The 17,347-nt window shown below is 34.9% G+C and overlaps 1 protein-coding gene and 1 pseudogene across 1 annotated transcript; one reads left to right on the top strand and one right to left on the bottom strand.

Annotated features, from left to right (window-relative positions):
- Window positions 1-386: 386 nt before the first annotated feature.
- Window positions 387-3,161, top strand: LOC126725997 (30S ribosomal protein S5, chloroplastic). Its single transcript, XM_050431080.1, has 2 exons — window positions 387-1,203; window positions 2,641-3,161. The coding sequence occupies exons 1-2, from the start codon at window positions 518-520 to the stop codon at window positions 2,888-2,890; spliced, it is 936 nt and encodes a 311-aa protein (XP_050287037.1). The 5' UTR covers window positions 387-517; the 3' UTR covers window positions 2,891-3,161.
- Window positions 3,162-3,737: 576 nt separating this feature from the next.
- On the bottom strand, window positions 3,738-7,689 carry LOC126725996 (ADP,ATP carrier protein 3, mitochondrial-like; annotated as a pseudogene).
- Between the last annotated feature and the right edge of the window lie 9,658 nt (window positions 7,690-17,347).

Genomic DNA, 17,347 nt, shown 5'->3' with positions numbered 1-17,347 from the left:
TTCGTTTGAGTCTGATTCATTTAATAGTTGAGTCTATACTTTAGTTTGAGCTTGAGTTTAACTTATTTACTAACATGCAAATATTAAAAAATATTTTCTCAACCCAAACTTGAGATTTCATAAACTGATAAACAACTTGGTTCACTTTAAAGTTAAACCCTACGTGCTATTTATTTGGAGGAGTCTCCCATGTTTTTACAACACCAAATGCTAGTAAATGTATCTAGTATTTGTATTTCTTATTGAATGAATTTTAAGCTTTCCTTAAAAAAAAAAAAATGAAGAAGAAGAAAATTTATATCATTAGGTGCTTCTCATTGCATTAAAACGATCTCCCGTTTTCAGGAAGTTATCATTTAAAATCGGTCGTTTTTCTCATTGCTCCTCAGTCTTCTCTCCACATCATGCAATTGCTGGCTTTGGAATTGGGATAAGAAAACAGAAAAAGCCTCTTCCAATCTCTCTCTCTCTCACTCTCACTCTCACTCTCACTGATCCAAACTCCACACCCATAACCATGGCTACAGCCTCAGCAACTCTCTCATCCCTTTCCTCTCTCTCCCTCCACACCGCAGCTAACTCTCGTATCTCTCTCTCCAAACCCAGAAACCCCTTCTTCACAAAACCCACAAAACCCTCTCTTCACCACTCCTTTTCCTCACACCCCACAACAACAACCACCTTCACAGTCAAATCCTCTGACATAGACACCACCTTCTTCGACAACTTCAACCCCAACGACGAAACCGACACCGTCTTCAACGCCCCCGAACGCCCTGAAGACTTTGTCGCCCCACCTTCCTTCGACGAGGGTCCAATGGAGACCGAAGAAGAAATAGCCACTGCGTATGAAGAACTGTACGGACCAGCTTACAGTGGAGAGAGTTATTTGGGAAATGACATATACGTGATGGACTCTAAGGTGCAAAAAAAAACTGGGTTTGGATCCAAAACGAAGAGGGAAAAAGTGAAAGATGGGTTCGAAGAGAGAGTTGTGCAGGTGAGAAGGGTGACCAAGGTGGTCAAAGGAGGGAAACAATTGCATTTCAGAGCAGTTGTGGTGGTGGGTGATAAGCAAGGTCAAGTGGGTGTTGGAGTTGGGAAGGCCAAGGAGGTTGTTGGGGCTGTTCAGAAGTCCGCCATTAATGCTCGCCGGAATATTGTGTCGGTTCCCATGACTAAGTACCTTACTTTCCCACATAGGTAAGTTTCTAAGGTTTTGGTCTTGTTGTTTTCAATTGTGAATGTGTGTAAAAAGTGAATGTGGACTTGATTGGAATTGCAATTTGGTTGGTATGGTTGAGCTTGTTTTAATGTGACATTGGGTGTTAGATCTTAGAAAATATCGGGCACCTTGCCAGTAGCGATGCAGTTTAATTCGCACTTCTTGATGTTTTAAACGGGGACTACTAGAGATGAAATCCCCCTCCCACTTTGTAAGTATCTAATTTTCAAAGGAAGAAAAAAAAAAATTTTGGTTACCTTTCAGTTCTAATTCTTGATATTGGCCAAAGGTTGGAATAATAGGAGCTGTTAAATGGCTGTTTACAATTGATAGCTAATCATAAATAGACCCAATTTAGTTTGGAAAAAGTGACTTATCAAAAAAGTTTAGATTGAAAGAAGTGAATGGATGTCAATTTACATGTTGATGCATTTAAGCTGCCAAAGGTTTGAGGGATTGAACTTGGTTGGTAGATTAGGTGGCAGCTTTTGAGGCTACACTTGGTCAAGACTCCTAAGAGTTTTACATGGTGCTGAAATTTAACAATACTTTTATGTCTGGAACACAGCCAGAACTCTTGTATGAGTTACAAACTATTGGGAGCTGCCTAAGTTATCTTAGAAATTAATTTATGCAATACTTCAAAGAGATGTGTAACTAATCAGATACAAACAGTTCATATGCAATGAGATTTTCCCAACAAAGGGACTGGATGGCTATGCTCTTCATCTTTTATTTCAGCTTGTTGCTAACTTGCTATACCATAGTGTGTCAAAATCTGTGTTTTGCAGGCATAATAATTATGGATTTTGATTCTCTATTTCCATATATCTTAGACAGGCTGTTCACTAAATTCAAATTATGTAGTTTTTCAGGATGCCGCAACTAGTCGTAATGATTCTAAATCTTGATATGGTTGGGAGCTTGGACATATGGTAGCTGTTAGATGGCCAAGGAAACGGCTCATCTTACAATTTTTGTTTTGGATTCCTCATGCATTGGTATCTATTGATTGTAGATGACCCCATTTCAGGTTGAATGAAACATATCTTCATTGACTATCACGTTTCATACGGTATTGTTGAAGATTTTGCTCCTGTGCATGAGCATAAACTGCTTAGCCTGTCAGGATGAATGACCCTGGACTTTTTTTACTTTTAACTCTCAGAGATATTTAATTTAGTGTTATCATGTAAAATGAGTGGAGCCTTAGGTTCCAGGATATAGGACCCTGGAAAATAACATTTTCATATGTACGGTATTCTGAAATATGCATCATTATGACTGCGTACATTTTTATAGACATTACATATTGATATTGCATAAACTTGTTAATGACAAATTGTTATTACAATGGTGACTAAGCATTCTCGTATCAATGTTGTCACTGATTTTATCAAGCGAATGATTTGCAGATCTGAGGGTGATTATGGAGCTGCGAAAGTGATGCTTAGACCTGCTTCTCCTGGTACTGGAGTGATTGCTGGAGGGGCTGTAAGAATTGTTCTAGAACTGGCAGGTGTTGAGAATGCTTTGGGAAAGCAACTGGGGAGTAACAATGCCCTCAACAATGCAAGAGCCACAGTTGTTGCAGTGCAGAAAATGAGGCAGTTCAGGGATGTTGCTCGTGAGCGTGGAATCCCAATGGAAGAGCTGTGGAAGTGATGGCACTTGCCAAAGCTATTCTTCTATGTAGATTGTATACATCAAACTGTGTAAGCCAGGCTTCTTATATTGGGAAGGAAGAAAGTTAGTTCACCTTTGACCTAATTTTGTAACAAAATGATTATTTCGATTTTTTCTTCTTCGTATCCCAAATTGGGTGTAACAAAATGACTGAATCCTTCTTCTGTCTATTCAGGCTTGGTTACGTGAGTTCATTTGTATGTTTACCATTCAGCTTAATCCAAAGCACAATATAATGCTTGAAGTGATAGGCTTTCTGTCTTCTTTTGCTTCTTTTGACCCAAAGCACAATACCATTCAGCTTGATCCAAAGATGCTTTATAGCAATAAAAGTTCTCTAATGATCTGTGTATTAATTAATCGCCAAAGTGTGGAACTAGTCCTAACTCTTCTAAGCAGAGCCATATGCAATGGCAGATTCTCACACCAATAAGAAATCATTACAATTTTCAATATCACATTTCTGTCAACACCAATCAAGAAGAAACTTTCAAAATTGATAAATTTAGGTAGTGGTAGAACACTTGCAGGCAAAATCATTCCTCACAGAGGTTGTGAATCACTTCAGGTTTCCAAATGTAATGAAATCCTGCACCCAGTGACCCAAATGAAGTTTAAAACTAGTAAACTAGTCTTAAAGTTCAATTTACTTATTTCAAGACTCATTCTGCACTGAGTTTAAATGTGTAAATCAGTGAAAGAGCACTCATCAAAAGTAAAATCCCACACATTTTAGTTAATAACAAATAATATTGCTATAGAGGAGTGCACATGCTAAAAGTTTATCAGGTGAGCATCAATTCTCATTCACACACTCAGATGCAAGTACTCCAAAGATGTAACAGATCATTGACTAAGAAAAATATTTCAATATGAAAGACAATGTTTTAGAAGTCAGCACAATACAAACTCATTTGTTTACTACGGGGAAGAGGTTCAGCCCAGACTCATAAACCTAAGTACTCCCTATAATATTAGATTACAGAAGACCTTTCTCAGACTGTCAACTGAACTATAATTGCAAAGAAAACCTAAATCATTGTTCCCCTCAGAAGTGAAATTTCTGCGGGGGCCTCCACCACTGTTGCCCCAAGTCATTCTTACCATATGTCCATTTAATGACGAGAGTTGATGCAGATTGACACCACCAGCCAATCCATTCCTCTTTGCGGACACACCATCAGCAGCAGAATTAGACTTCTTTGTGGACAAATAATTCCACATTCTTCTGCTAAAAACAGTCAAAATAGCAGCTAAAGTTATTGTTTCGAGGATGCATGCACCTCCACCCTTATAAAGGGACTTAGCACCCTCATTCCTGATAATCTCTGCAAATGCATGTATTGAACTTTGATACTTAACAACTTCTCCAGAGGTCATCATCATCCTCCTATTTACAGTGTCCAATGGGTAAGTTGCCATCTTTTGACAAACTACAACTCCCACTGCCATTACTGATGCAGCCAAGAAGTCTTCCTGCAAAAACAGCAAGTGTAATTCAACATAATTCTGTATCATGAATGGATTGCTATTTCACACTTATCAGCAATAGCAAAACCTTTTAAAAAAATCTCTGAATTACATGAAATGAAGATGCCACTTTGACAATTAAAATTAAAAATATTAGGAAAGCCAAATGTAACCAAAAACAAAAGAGAGAGTTAAAGGAATTTGTCAAGAAACACTTGGAAAAATAAATCAAGGGTGACCTTGTTTGTAAAAAGGCAATGCATTCTGGGTATAAGGGTTATGAATGTCATCAAGGAAATAACCCCAATGACACTAAATTCTCATGTTTGCACTGACCTGCAACTGGAGCAGGCTGAGTAACAGAACCGGCCTGAAGAAAACATGTATGCCAATGTAGACCCCACAACTTAAAAAGCTTTTAAAACATGAGATAGCACATCCACGGTACAGTCCAGCAATGCCATCTCATCTTATAGTTTTTTTGTAGACATCAATTAAACCTTTGAATTGCCTTTCTTCAATCTTATTGTTTGTCTTGATATCATTGGCTAGGCGAGTCTGGGCATAATCCAGGGGATAAACAACAACATGAGTTGCTAAATCAGCAAAATTTCCTACTGCCAAGCCTCCGAGTAACCATTTCCAGTAGCCATCGTTGTCTTTCTTGAAATTGGATAAAGTCAGAAAATAGTTGTGAAGGCCAAAGCTTATTACCTGTTGTACATACAAATACTGTGGATTTAATAAAAAAGATTAAGATGAGATAAAGAAGAAATAAACAAACAAAAAAATCTACAAATTTCTAATGGTCAAAATCAAGTTTAAGAAGCCCAGTTAATGGACAATAAGTTATAAAAGAAAAAATTGCTGAAACTTTACTAAAGGAAAAGCTGCTGTTGACACTAGGGATTTAGCCTCTCCAAAGGGATATGAAGCCTTCATTACTGATTGTGCTGGCGAAGCAGTTCACAATTCCTTTATAAGGCCTAGGTAGTCTACTTGACTTGATCATCTCATCTTGGCACTGGATCAGGAGTTTCACTCTCCCAATTGGAGCAGTTGCCACCCCAAAAAGAACACGGAATGTTCCCCAAAATAAATGAGATGGAGAAGCAGACTTATGCTTTTCCAGTGGAGCTTCTACAAATACTGTTAGCAGAGGTGAAGCAAGATAGGAGGCAGAGCCAGCATATGCTGGCAGCAAAGTTTTGTGCAATCTGTCAATCGCATATCCACCAGCACTGGGAAGGTTTTGTAAGCTTGAAGTCCAGGCTTGATGGTTAGGAAACTGCATGATGGAGAGGTAAGGTTGCACTCTTATCTTCTGGATTACAGATGGAAGTTGTAGTCCATCTGCCATTTTTACAACTCAATTTGGTAACCTGCAAGGACATTAACAAATCAGGCAATAAGGAAAGCAAAATAAGGACAAAGGATAACTCTTAAAATCTTTAAAAAAATTCACAGAGCTAATGAAAGCATAAATGACATGCATATAATTATGCAGATATGGGTGTAATTCTTTAGTTTGCTAAAGACATTTGAATGCTTTTTATAGCTTAAGACACCCTATTATGCAGTGCATGTTTGATTGCCTACCCAAACATTGGAAACATAAATGTAAGGATTTATGGCCTTTGATACAACCATACCAAGCAAAATTTACATGTATCACATTTACCTACAACACAACACAACTAGCCACCGGAAGTTACAGATTACATTGAAATTCAAACACAGGAACTATATGCAGAATTTAATTTCCAGCTCCAGAAAGAGGGCTGGTAAAGCAGACCCAACTAAGCTTACATGTTCTATAGGCATAAAATCAAATCTAGACATAAATGAAGGGTCTGGAATAGAAACCACAATGCATTTGTTTCTCTCAACAAGAGAAAACAAGAAGTAAAAATATCAATACATCAGGTTCAGTAGCATATCCATTTCACATATATGAGAAAACTCCTTAAAGATTCAATAATAATATTCAGAAAGCAAAGTTTCCATTGAAGCCAAAACTGACAAAATTGAAGTCCACTTTCTGGGTCTTATTTTCCAGATTGAGATTGCACATAAATTTTTAGATACTCATAAAAATAATGCTTGCATCACGATCTGGAGGAGATATTAAAATGGGGAAACAAAACAGAGACTTAAGATTTGCCTGACTATTTCTAAGACACCATTTAATCATTTACAAACTAAAATTACCAGACTACTACACTAGAAATACTTTTTCCACAAAAAAAAAAAAAAAAATATATATATATATATATATCAATGTGGTCATACATTGGCAAACTCTTTGGGATCTGTATGGGTTGGCCATTTCTCTATTTTCTTACATTTACCAGAAACTTGTGAACAAAATCAGTGCCATCAAGCATCAAATTCTTTTGTGTTGAGGATATAACATCTTAGGGAGACTGCTTCACCCAAAAGCTTAAGCTTATGGTTTTAGTCCCAGCTATATGATATTAATACCTCTACTCCCATCTCCCTTTTCCCTTAACCTTAAATATTCTCTAAATCAGCTTAATCTTATTTAATCATTTTGTTCACCTCTACATATTAGATTTTTTTTTTTAAAAAAAAAAAAAGGGGGGGGGGGGGGGGGGGAGGGGGAATACATGTTAGGGAATCACAAAAAGAGGACTTTCATATTAAATTGAATTCCAAATATGAGAGGGAGGAAATAAATTTTTTTTTTTTTTAAACCAAGTCAGAAATGCTTAACAATATGAGAGTGATTTCAAGGAACCAGATAGAGCAAAAACCACATCAAAACATATTTAGACCTTCAGCTAAGCATGGAGTGAACTAGTTAAATTTCATTCATTCAAAAATCCATTTTCTCTCATTTCAAGAACTAAAAAGTGCCTAAAACCATAGAGGAAAATTAGCAATGAAAATAAGAATTTTGGGTCTCCCAAGTTATAAACACCTTAGTGATTAAGAGAGCGAGAAATACAAAGTGCAAAACAAGCAAGACTAGCTGTCCAGCTTAGGCTGCTCTGCTGTGGAGAAATGCATTTTGCATGTAGCACATGAGTCATCCATCACGTCATGTAGTGGAGTGGAGGCCTAACCGATGCACAAGACTGGGTCTCAGATGATTTCTTTCTAGTAAGTACACCCGATGGTCACTCTCATGCCTGACTCCTCACTTCACCAAGGGACTGTCCAATTTTTCAAATGATATACGGATTACACCTTTCATTTGTTTTTTGAGTAATGGTACCGACACCCCCCAACGGCAATGAGTAATTGTCATTGGGATTTTGGATACCATCATTTCTTTAAATAAAAAGAAGAATAAGAAGAAAAACAAAATGAAAAAGATAACAATTTGCTTAACAATATATATATATATATATATATGAAAAAGATAACAATTTGGTTAACAATATATATATATATATATATATATATTGCACAAAGTTTAGCTACAACTTTACTTAATATATTTTTATTGGACTTGAATTTGACAAATCTACTGTTAGATTACATCTTCTTATTAAAGATTAATAATTATGTCATCAATAAATTATTTAAATTACAAGTTTTTATAGTTTAAATTTATGCATAAATAACATCTGATTGACACAAAGGTTGACATATGTATTAAGAGTGTAAAAAAATATTCAATTCAACGGTTAGATTTTCAAAATACGTAGTAATATTTATTTTATTGCATGAGTGTGACCAATTACTGAGATCAAATTACATTCCAATACTGTTTTTTCTATTTTCCCACTTGTTTATTCTCATGCTCTCCAACCAAACCGACCCTAGGAGTCTTTCAGAGAGAGAGAGGGAGAGAGAAAAACACAATTTTATTAGTTAGGCGGCACATACTGCAGGGCTTCTATGTGTAGGAGATTATTGTATCTTAAGAGGCAAAGGGGACTTAAAAAACCACTGTGAGGGACGAAATCCATCTTAAGAGTAAAAAATACAACCCTTGATTAAAAAGGATTTTTCCTTTCTGTTATCTTCAGTTTGTAAGTTGTGTTTGTTTATTTTATTTACTCACAATTTAGAACAATATATATTTTGTTTGTTGTTTGCACACAGAATCAAAAATAATAAATTATTTGTGTATTATACCCAAAAGTGTTTTTTTTTTTTTTTTTTCCTTTATAAAGATTAATAAGCAAGAACTTATAGCGTTTACGATATAAAAGAGAGTTGAAATGATAGTTCATAACACTTATCTTGTAGTTATCTGAGGTTGCTTTTACAATAGATACCCACATTAGGCAATTAGATAATGGCGGTTTCAATGTTTAATTAATCATTCGATGGACACAATATTATTAACCAAATTCATTACATGAATTCAAGCAAGTGGTAAATTTTATGGCATGATGGCCTAAAGCTAAATCATATAATGAGACCAACAATGATAAAAGAAACAACATGATAAAAGGAAGTTATAAACAAGTGTAAGCAATAAGATTAACAATTATACTACGTAAAGCATGGCTAAAACTTAATGGCCTAAACTACAAGACTGGCCTAAAGAAAACCCAACTCGCTGACAAGCCCATAATCAAGAATGTTCTAGTAGTGCCGTAAGTTACCTAACCCGAATGTTTTTCTTATGTAATCCAACCTCCCCTGTTTTCATTTGTTAACACCAAACCTTCATTTTTAGGTTCGGTAGGATTTTATTTGTGGGTTTTGGGTCTCTTGGGAAGTTGGGTCAGACCACCATGGGCTTCACTGGAGGAGGTTGGCTGGTGAAATCGAAATCACGTCGTCCACAGAGGCCCAAGAAGAAGCTAGCTTTGCTAAAAGGAGGAAAAGGCCAATCGGTGGCTGTGCTGACGACCCAATCGGAGTGTGAGAGAAATACTTGATTGGAATATGGGAGTGTTGAAGAGTTTGAGAAGAGAAAAGTGATATTTGCAATTTTAAGACCACTTGCACCGGTCAGTGCAAAATAGAAAAAAGTTGCAAATTTTACACATTTGCAACTTTTTAGGGTAACCATGTCAATGGTTACATAATCTTGCAAAATAGAAGATGTAAATCATTTTACACATTTTGATAATAAAAAATACCTACATCAATGGATGTAAAATTGTGCATAAATACACAAGTGTTACAGTAACCGTGCATAAGGTTACTGTAACTCTTGCATTTGATATTTTATTATTTTTTCTCTCTCCTCCTCACGCTCCCTTTTTCTCTCTCCATCTAATTATCTCTCCTCTCTCATCTGATCTCTCTCTTTTTCTACCCTCTTTTTCACCTTATCTTCTCTTAAATCCAACAACAAATCATCAAAATCTTCAAATATAAATCAATATAGATCCCAAATTCATCAAGCCCTCTCCTAAAATATATAAATATATATATCAAACCCGTATAAATAATCAAACCCAAATTGCAAAAGAAGAAGAAGAAAATGCAAAAATGGTAGAAGAACAAAGTGTTGAAGAAGAAGTAGCAGCAGCAGCAGTCAATGGAGAGCCCCAAAATCACCATCCATGTAGTGGAAAAATCTACCCAAAATCACCACCAAAATTGTAAACCCAAAATCAATGGTCATAATCAAACTCAAATAGAAAAAAAAGAAAAAGAAGAAGAATGAGAATGAGAAGAAGAAGACAAAGATGCTGAAGATGTAAGAAGGAGGAAAAAAAAAAAAAAAGAAACAAGAAATAAGAAGAAGGTGGAAAATAATAAAAATGAGTATGTAAAATAGAAAAAGTAGGTTTTTCTTGCAAAATAGACAGAACATTTGCACGAACTGATGCAGTTACTCTTATATGATTATTTTATTTTATTTTCTCTCTCCACTCTCACTAGACATATTAGATTGTTTCTCTCTCTTCCTCTCATCTCTCCAATGTCCAGGAAGAAGAAGACCACATTGCCCTGCACCACTACAACTCAACGACCATCCAACCACCACCACCACCACTACAACCCAACCACCACCACCAAAACCCATCCATTACAACATCATCAAAATCCAAAAACAATTAACCCAAAATCAAAAACCCAAACACAATCAACCCAAAATCAATGGAGTTGATCTAGTAAGAAAGGTAGAAAGAGGCGGGGCTTTTAAAATTTTCAGTGGTAATTTTGACTTTTTATTGGAGTTGATCTAGTAAGTTGATATGCTACTTTGTAAGACACATGTTAATTGTTTTTTGGTTTGGAAACACCAAGTCAAATGCTGAGTCGGTATTACTATTTCATACCAACTAAGTTTGTACATACCAACACCCCAATTTCATATTTGATAGTTGACACTAGGAACCATCAAACCCTAACCCTAACCCCAAAGACAAAGATGGGTCTTAGTCCTAGTCCTAGTCCTTAATCAGATATCATTGGTTTCAGATTTTACCCCAGTAACCATGAATTGCTCTCTTACTTCCTTTACAACAAGGTTACAGGAAAGTCATTGGATTTGTACCATGGATTTATCCCTGATTTTGATCTCTATGGTTCCAATCAGGCTGATTAGATTTAGAATATTTTTGGCGGTTCCTTCTTGAGACAAAATGAGGATCTTTATTTCTTTACCACTTTGAGTTTTAAGGGTAAGGCTAAAGGTAGCTGCGGCAGTCACATTAGTTGCACAATCAACTTTGGAGGAACTTGGAGTAATGAAGGCTCTAAGACTATATACGACACCCATAGTAGCCTACCCATTGGAATGAAGCATTGGTTTCACTATGAGAACTCTTAGTTGCCACAGAATGGCTTTTGGATCATGCACGAGTTCACTATTGATGTTGATGGTTCCTCACTGCTGTTGACTCCTCTGTATTGTGCTGGTTACATAGAAACGATCAAGCCAAGATCACTTCTAGGAAGAGGAAAGTTCAGCCACAGTTCCTGCCCCTACCCTTGTCCCAACAAGATTATCCAAGAAAGAAGCAACAGGCTACTATTGATGCATCTGACAACACTTTTCTGCCACTGATTCCTATTCCTACCCAACATTCTGACATTCACATTTATGGCACTACTTCTACTACTTCATCTGAGCAGACACTTCTAGCCCTAGTTACTATTCTTGATCCTATTTCAGATTGGGCATGAGGGGTAGCAGGCTAAATTTCTGCTCCGGTGATTTGGATCAATTTTTGAATGAGTTTTTGGAGGATCTTATTGATTGTGACGACATCCTTCCACTACCACTTAGCGCCCCATTTTTATAGTACATTATGATTGATCATAGTTTATTATGACAACATCCTTCCACTACTACATAGCTCACTCTTTAGTATAGTATTGATTCATTGTAGTGAATTCTTGTATTTTTTTTTTTTTTTTTTAATTTTTGGTGGATTGACAAAGGCCAAACTCCCACTGGCTCATTGTTTTTTGTCCCATTAGATTAGATTTACTTATGAATTAGCATAATTCAAAGTCAAAACAATTGTAAATTCTTTTTCTTAAGTTGGAATCAATCTACTCTTACCCTTTTTTCTTCTTACAGTTGTCCATTATCTTTACTTTAATTAAACCCATCTCTTAAATGCTATTTGTTCATTGTTTACATATTTTTGTCATTAGTTGAAAACTTTTGCTGCAATAAATTATAGCAACAATATATTTTATTGCAATAAAGTATTTTTAATAATAATAATAAAAGTCTTTTATTGCAACAAATGTATTGCAACGAAACTTTTGTTGCAATAGGCTTCATATTGTTGCAATAAACCTCTATTGCAATTTTCATTGCCTACTGTTGCGACAAAGTTTGTGGCAATAGACTATTGCAAAAAAAGTTTCATTGCAATAGATTTTTGTTGCAATAAAAGACTTTTATTATTATTAGAAATACTTTATTGCAAAAAAAAAAAAAATTGTTGCTATAATTTATTGCAACAAAAGTTTTGTTGTGATAGGTTACCGCAACAATAATTTTTGTTGCAAAAAAGTACCTCCAAAAACTTATTGCAACAAATATTTTTGTTGCGATAGGTCAATAGAGTACCTATGAAACTTATGGCAACAAAAATTTTGTTGCGATAAGTTACTGCAATAATAATTTTTGTTGCAATAAATTATATAATATATATATATAAAAATCTTTTTTTTTTCACTAAACACGTCATATTTAACCTATTAACAATATAAACGCATCTTCACAAAATAAAAATAAAAATTTACAAAAGACGCAAGCGATCAATAGTTCAACCATACTCAAATTAATGGAATGGTCGATTATGGATGGGTTGGTTGTAGAAAAGAGTTACACTGTGAAACAAAGAAACCCACATACACTCAGGGTACGTTTGGTACACTAAATGGATATTACGACATGAATTGTAATCTTTATTATTAGGAATAAAATGTGTTGTAATGTAATAATTAAACTCATTCATAAGTTTGGTTGTGAGTTATAATCTATATATATATATATATATATATATATATGAAACTGAAGCCTCTAAAACTCTCACAATTTTTCACGTCAGCACAATATTTAAAAGAAAAAATAAAACCAAAACCAAAAAAAGAAAAACGTCATAAATCCGGCACCAAAAAAATAAAACCAACAAAAAAATGTAAGCTCTGCCTTTCCCTTTCACAATGGTCTGCCATTCCCATCTTCTTCTTCCTCAGTCCTCTACCAGCACGATGGTCTGCCATCCCCATGTTCTTTCTCAATCCTCTACCAGCTCCTCCTCGATCAAACCCATAAACTTGCAACCAACAGCAAATCAAGCATCGCATCTTATCTACAGACCCACCATACCCACAAACCGAAGCCTCAATCTCCTTCCTCAGACCACTGATTTGCCACAAACCGCCCACATCCAACCTCTACAACCCAAAAACGGCCCCCCATTTGCCGTGGGTCTCATCAAGCCTTTGACCACAGATAACCCACCATGCCCACCATACCCACAAACATCAAACAAAGGTCGAGCTCCTTCCTCAAACCACCCATCTTCATCCTCAGACCACCCACATGCAACCTCTGCAACCCAGAAACAGTTCCCAATTTGCCGTGGGTCTCATCCAGCCCATGGCCCATCAACTACGTCGGTCAGAAATACACCCAACCCAGCCTGTCGAAACCAGCCCAAAGGTATCTAATAAACAAATTTAATTAGAACTTTATAATATATATATATATATATATATATATATTTGAATCCGAACTCTATAACTATTGGGACTCTATAACTATTATCTTATAAATAGTTGATTCTTATTAGTCTTTTTTTTTTTTTTTTTCCACGATTGTTCAATTTCTAGGTTTATTGCTCTTGCCTTTCTCTTCATTCTTTTCCTCCATTCGAATCAGGGTTAAAGGTATGGTATTCGTTTGCCTCTATGATAATCTATGTACATCTAATTTCTAACTATTTTAGTGTGGATTTATTAGCTTTTTTTGAATTTTAGTTTAGTTATATCAGATTTTGCATATAGCTTCATGGTTTATTTTTTACCCTAGCCTATTTTGTATTCTAGAGTTGAATGAGTTGTAGTTTTAGCTGTGTTTCTCTTTGTATCTTTGCAAACCCATGTAGCCAACCTTTCTGAAATTTTTTTACCCTAGCTTCATTGATTTCTGTTTTGTATTCTAGAGTTGATTGAATTGTAGTTTTAGCTGTGTTTCTCTTTGTATCTGTAATTGAGTTTGTTCACACACTTAGATAATCAATTTGAATAGATATTAAAATGGTGATAATCAATTTGAATTATTTTTTTTTTGTGAATAGATATTAAGTTGTGACTCAAGAATTTCTCATATTATTCCATTCCCTTTTTTGTTCAACAACTATGTTTTTACCCCTGTTATGAATTTATTTGTTTGTTTACAGAGTGTAACGGGAAGAGGCAAGTTATATTTATTAAGTTCTTCTCTTTCATCACGCGTATCGGTATGTTTTTTGGTTTAGAACTTTAGAACTGCTCCTTTTTCCCCCCTCCAATATTGTTTTCCTTTCTGAAGCATTTAGATGTCAGTATTTAAGTATCATTATCATCTAAAACAAGGAAAAACAATTGCATGTTTAGCATCAATTATGCATCATTTACGTTATTAGATGCTTGACTTTACTTAATAGCTAATCTGGAAATCAGTGGGGCTAATATGGTGACTAGTATCATGATCATATGCTAACTTTAAATGCTATTTTTCTTCTATGAATGTTAAAACTGATATTTACCATATTACCACTCAAGTTGAGGATGCTATGCTACCTTAGCGAAATTGGTGTGGGTAGATTTTTTGTAGCCCATGTGATCCAAGTGTTTATAACTTTTTTCAACACAAACAAAAAATTGTAGGGTGTAGCTTAGCATTGTTAAAATTTTATAAATTCCCTTGAGCATAATGTTGTTTAGTTTTTCAGATTTGAATATTGTATTGCTCAACAACATTATTTTTGTCTTCAAACGCATGAACATATGGACATGCAAGGTATGATGCAGCCAACACATTGATTAGATAATATCTTGTTGTTTGATAGTAACACAATCAGCTAACTCGTCCAAGAATGGCTTGCTGTTTGATTGGCTAAACAAGCAACCAAATGATTTTGTGATGTATGTGTCATTTAGGAGTGGTGCAACACTGTCACACTAGCAAATGACTGAGCTATTTGTGTCATTTTTTTAATCTAGAAAAATTTATATTTTGTTATTATTTGATGACTGTTACAATTCTAATGTCACATCATTTTACTAATATCTTACTACTAGACTTATAAACCATTATTATTGCTAGATTCATAATAAGTTATTGTTCCTCTACTTTCTAATTTGTGATTGCTTTGGTGTTGAATGTGGGTTGCTTCATTGTTATTTTACTGCTAGACGTATATGACTTCATTGATACTATACCACTAAAGAGATGAAAATTTGAACGCAGAGCCTACCACAAGATGCTCCAAACTAATAAATGAATTTGGCTAAGTCTAGGTTCATTAGAGGAGTTTGACCCACCACTCTAATCAAAGCTCCCCTAGATTGATGTTGAAGTAGCCAAAGATCTACCACCTAAAAAAGCCAAGATCCCATACTCATATCCACTCAATAAATGAATAAATGAATTCATTTAGGACTTGGAACTTGCTCACCCAGTGAAACTTCCACTTTCTAAGAATGTGCTGCTATAGAATCGATGTTGAATTCCAATAGCTAATGTCACATCATTTGGAGGTTTATCTTAATTTTTATTTATTTTTAATTAAAAAAATTGGTAGCTTTCCAGTGCATCACACAGGTTAGCAACTAGTATTAGACTAAAAATTAAGATTTATTTTAGGAAATATCTTACTCATACAATTATATCTCTTTAAAAATTGTTATTTTTTAAATTTAAGAGAGATATATGTTATTTTATTATGATTTTTTATTTTTATAATTGTTAGATGGATATGGAAAGTTTGTTTATTTGGAAATATATTAAATTTTGAAATTATTGCACTTACTAAGGAATAGCTAATACAACCCTTTTAAAGAGATATAGTTATTCCTCATTTTGAAGAATAGCTATTCATAAGGAATGACTACTCTTTATAATAAAAACATAACCAAATTAAAGAATAACTAAACCATAGGAATAATTATTGCATTACAGTACTTATTACAGTCTACCAAACATGCCCTCAGTGTTTTTTGAATTGAGGGAGAGAGAGAAAGAGAAAGAAGTGAGATTTTGCTATTTTAAATCAGAGTGTTTAACTCGAATGCTCGCTCTCTTTGTGGAAGCACCTTCAATTCATAGCCAAGCCCTCTCTCTTTTGGTAAACCCTAATTCTAACTCATACTCATGTTTGTGTTTCTATTACTATTATTGTTTCAGTTTTTGTACATACCAAGTATAAACACCCCCAATTTCATATTTGACACCAGGGCAGGAACCATCAAACCCTAACCCTAACACCAAAGACAAAGACAAAGATTTTGATTATGGGTTTTAGTCCTGGTCCTTGGTCAGATATTGTTGGTCTCTTGGGAAGTTGGGTTTATTTTTTTATTTATTGAGGTTAGTTTTGCAATGAATATGGTGTTGTCAAATTTGTCCCCTCTTAGGACTGGGTTTATTCTCTAAAAAATATTTCAATCTCTCTCAGTGTTTTGTTGTAAACTTGACATAAAGAATTAGAAATGAAGATGTGCAACAAAATGATTTTAAGAGATGAAAAGCAGGATGTAAATGTTAACTATGAAATTGAAAGACACTAAAAACCCCTTTTTTTTTTACTCTTAGAACCCTCTTTAAAATTTTTTCAAAACTGAATTTAAATTTTTTTTTCACATGACTTGCTATACAAACCCATAACCAAACAACAGAAAAGAAGGAGGTTATCCGGCCCATTAATTTTTATTTTTTATTTAAGACTAAAGGACCCTTTATTCTAAATTCAAAAAACACAAACCCCAGCCCAGGGAGAAGTTATATGATGTTTCGGTATTATCAACTCAGCATCTGAATTGGTGTTTCCAAACCAATAAAAAATTGACATGTGTCTCACAAAGTAGCACATTAGCTTATTAGATCAACTCCAATAAAAAGTCGAAATTGCCCTTGAAAATTTTAAAAGGCCCCGTCTCTTTCTCCTTCTTTTCTAACTCTGAAATTGCATAAACCTAATTTTTTTTCTCTTTCTACTTCTCAGTTCTCACTTTGCATCTCTCTCCCTGGAATCTCCTCTGCCCTCTCTCTCTCTCTTAGTCCTAAACTTTGATTTTGCCGTTGGTACAGCACTGTCCAGTATCTTCGGACTCCGATGCCTACAAGATTGGACCTTGTCTCTGTTAGAAAACCCCAAATTCCGCTATTACTAGCATCACAACTGGCTCCATCGCCACTTCCAACCAAATTTCACTCTAATTCCGTTTGTAGTATTGTTTCTAATGCATGTCAACTTATTATGTTCTTTCCCTCACTAATGCTATCCTACAAATTACCTCACAATCTTGAGTCTAACCTCTAACATATAAAAGAGTGACACATGTATAAATACT

The sequence above is a fragment of the Quercus robur genome, chromosome 5, assembly GCF_932294415.1.
Source record: "Quercus robur chromosome 5, dhQueRobu3.1, whole genome shotgun sequence".
Taxonomy (NCBI): Eukaryota; Viridiplantae; Streptophyta; class Magnoliopsida; order Fagales; family Fagaceae; genus Quercus; species Quercus robur.
This window is presented reverse-complemented; position numbering and strand designations above follow the sequence as displayed.

Coding starts and splice junctions, on each gene's coding strand:
- LOC126725997 (XM_050431080.1), top strand. CDS start 518: ATGGCTACAGCCTCAGCAACTCTCTCATCCCTTTCCTCTCTCTCCCTC. Junction 1,204..2,640: donor TACCTTACTTTCCCACATAG/GTAAGTTTCTAA, acceptor AATGATTTGCAG/ATCTGAGGGTGATTATGGAG.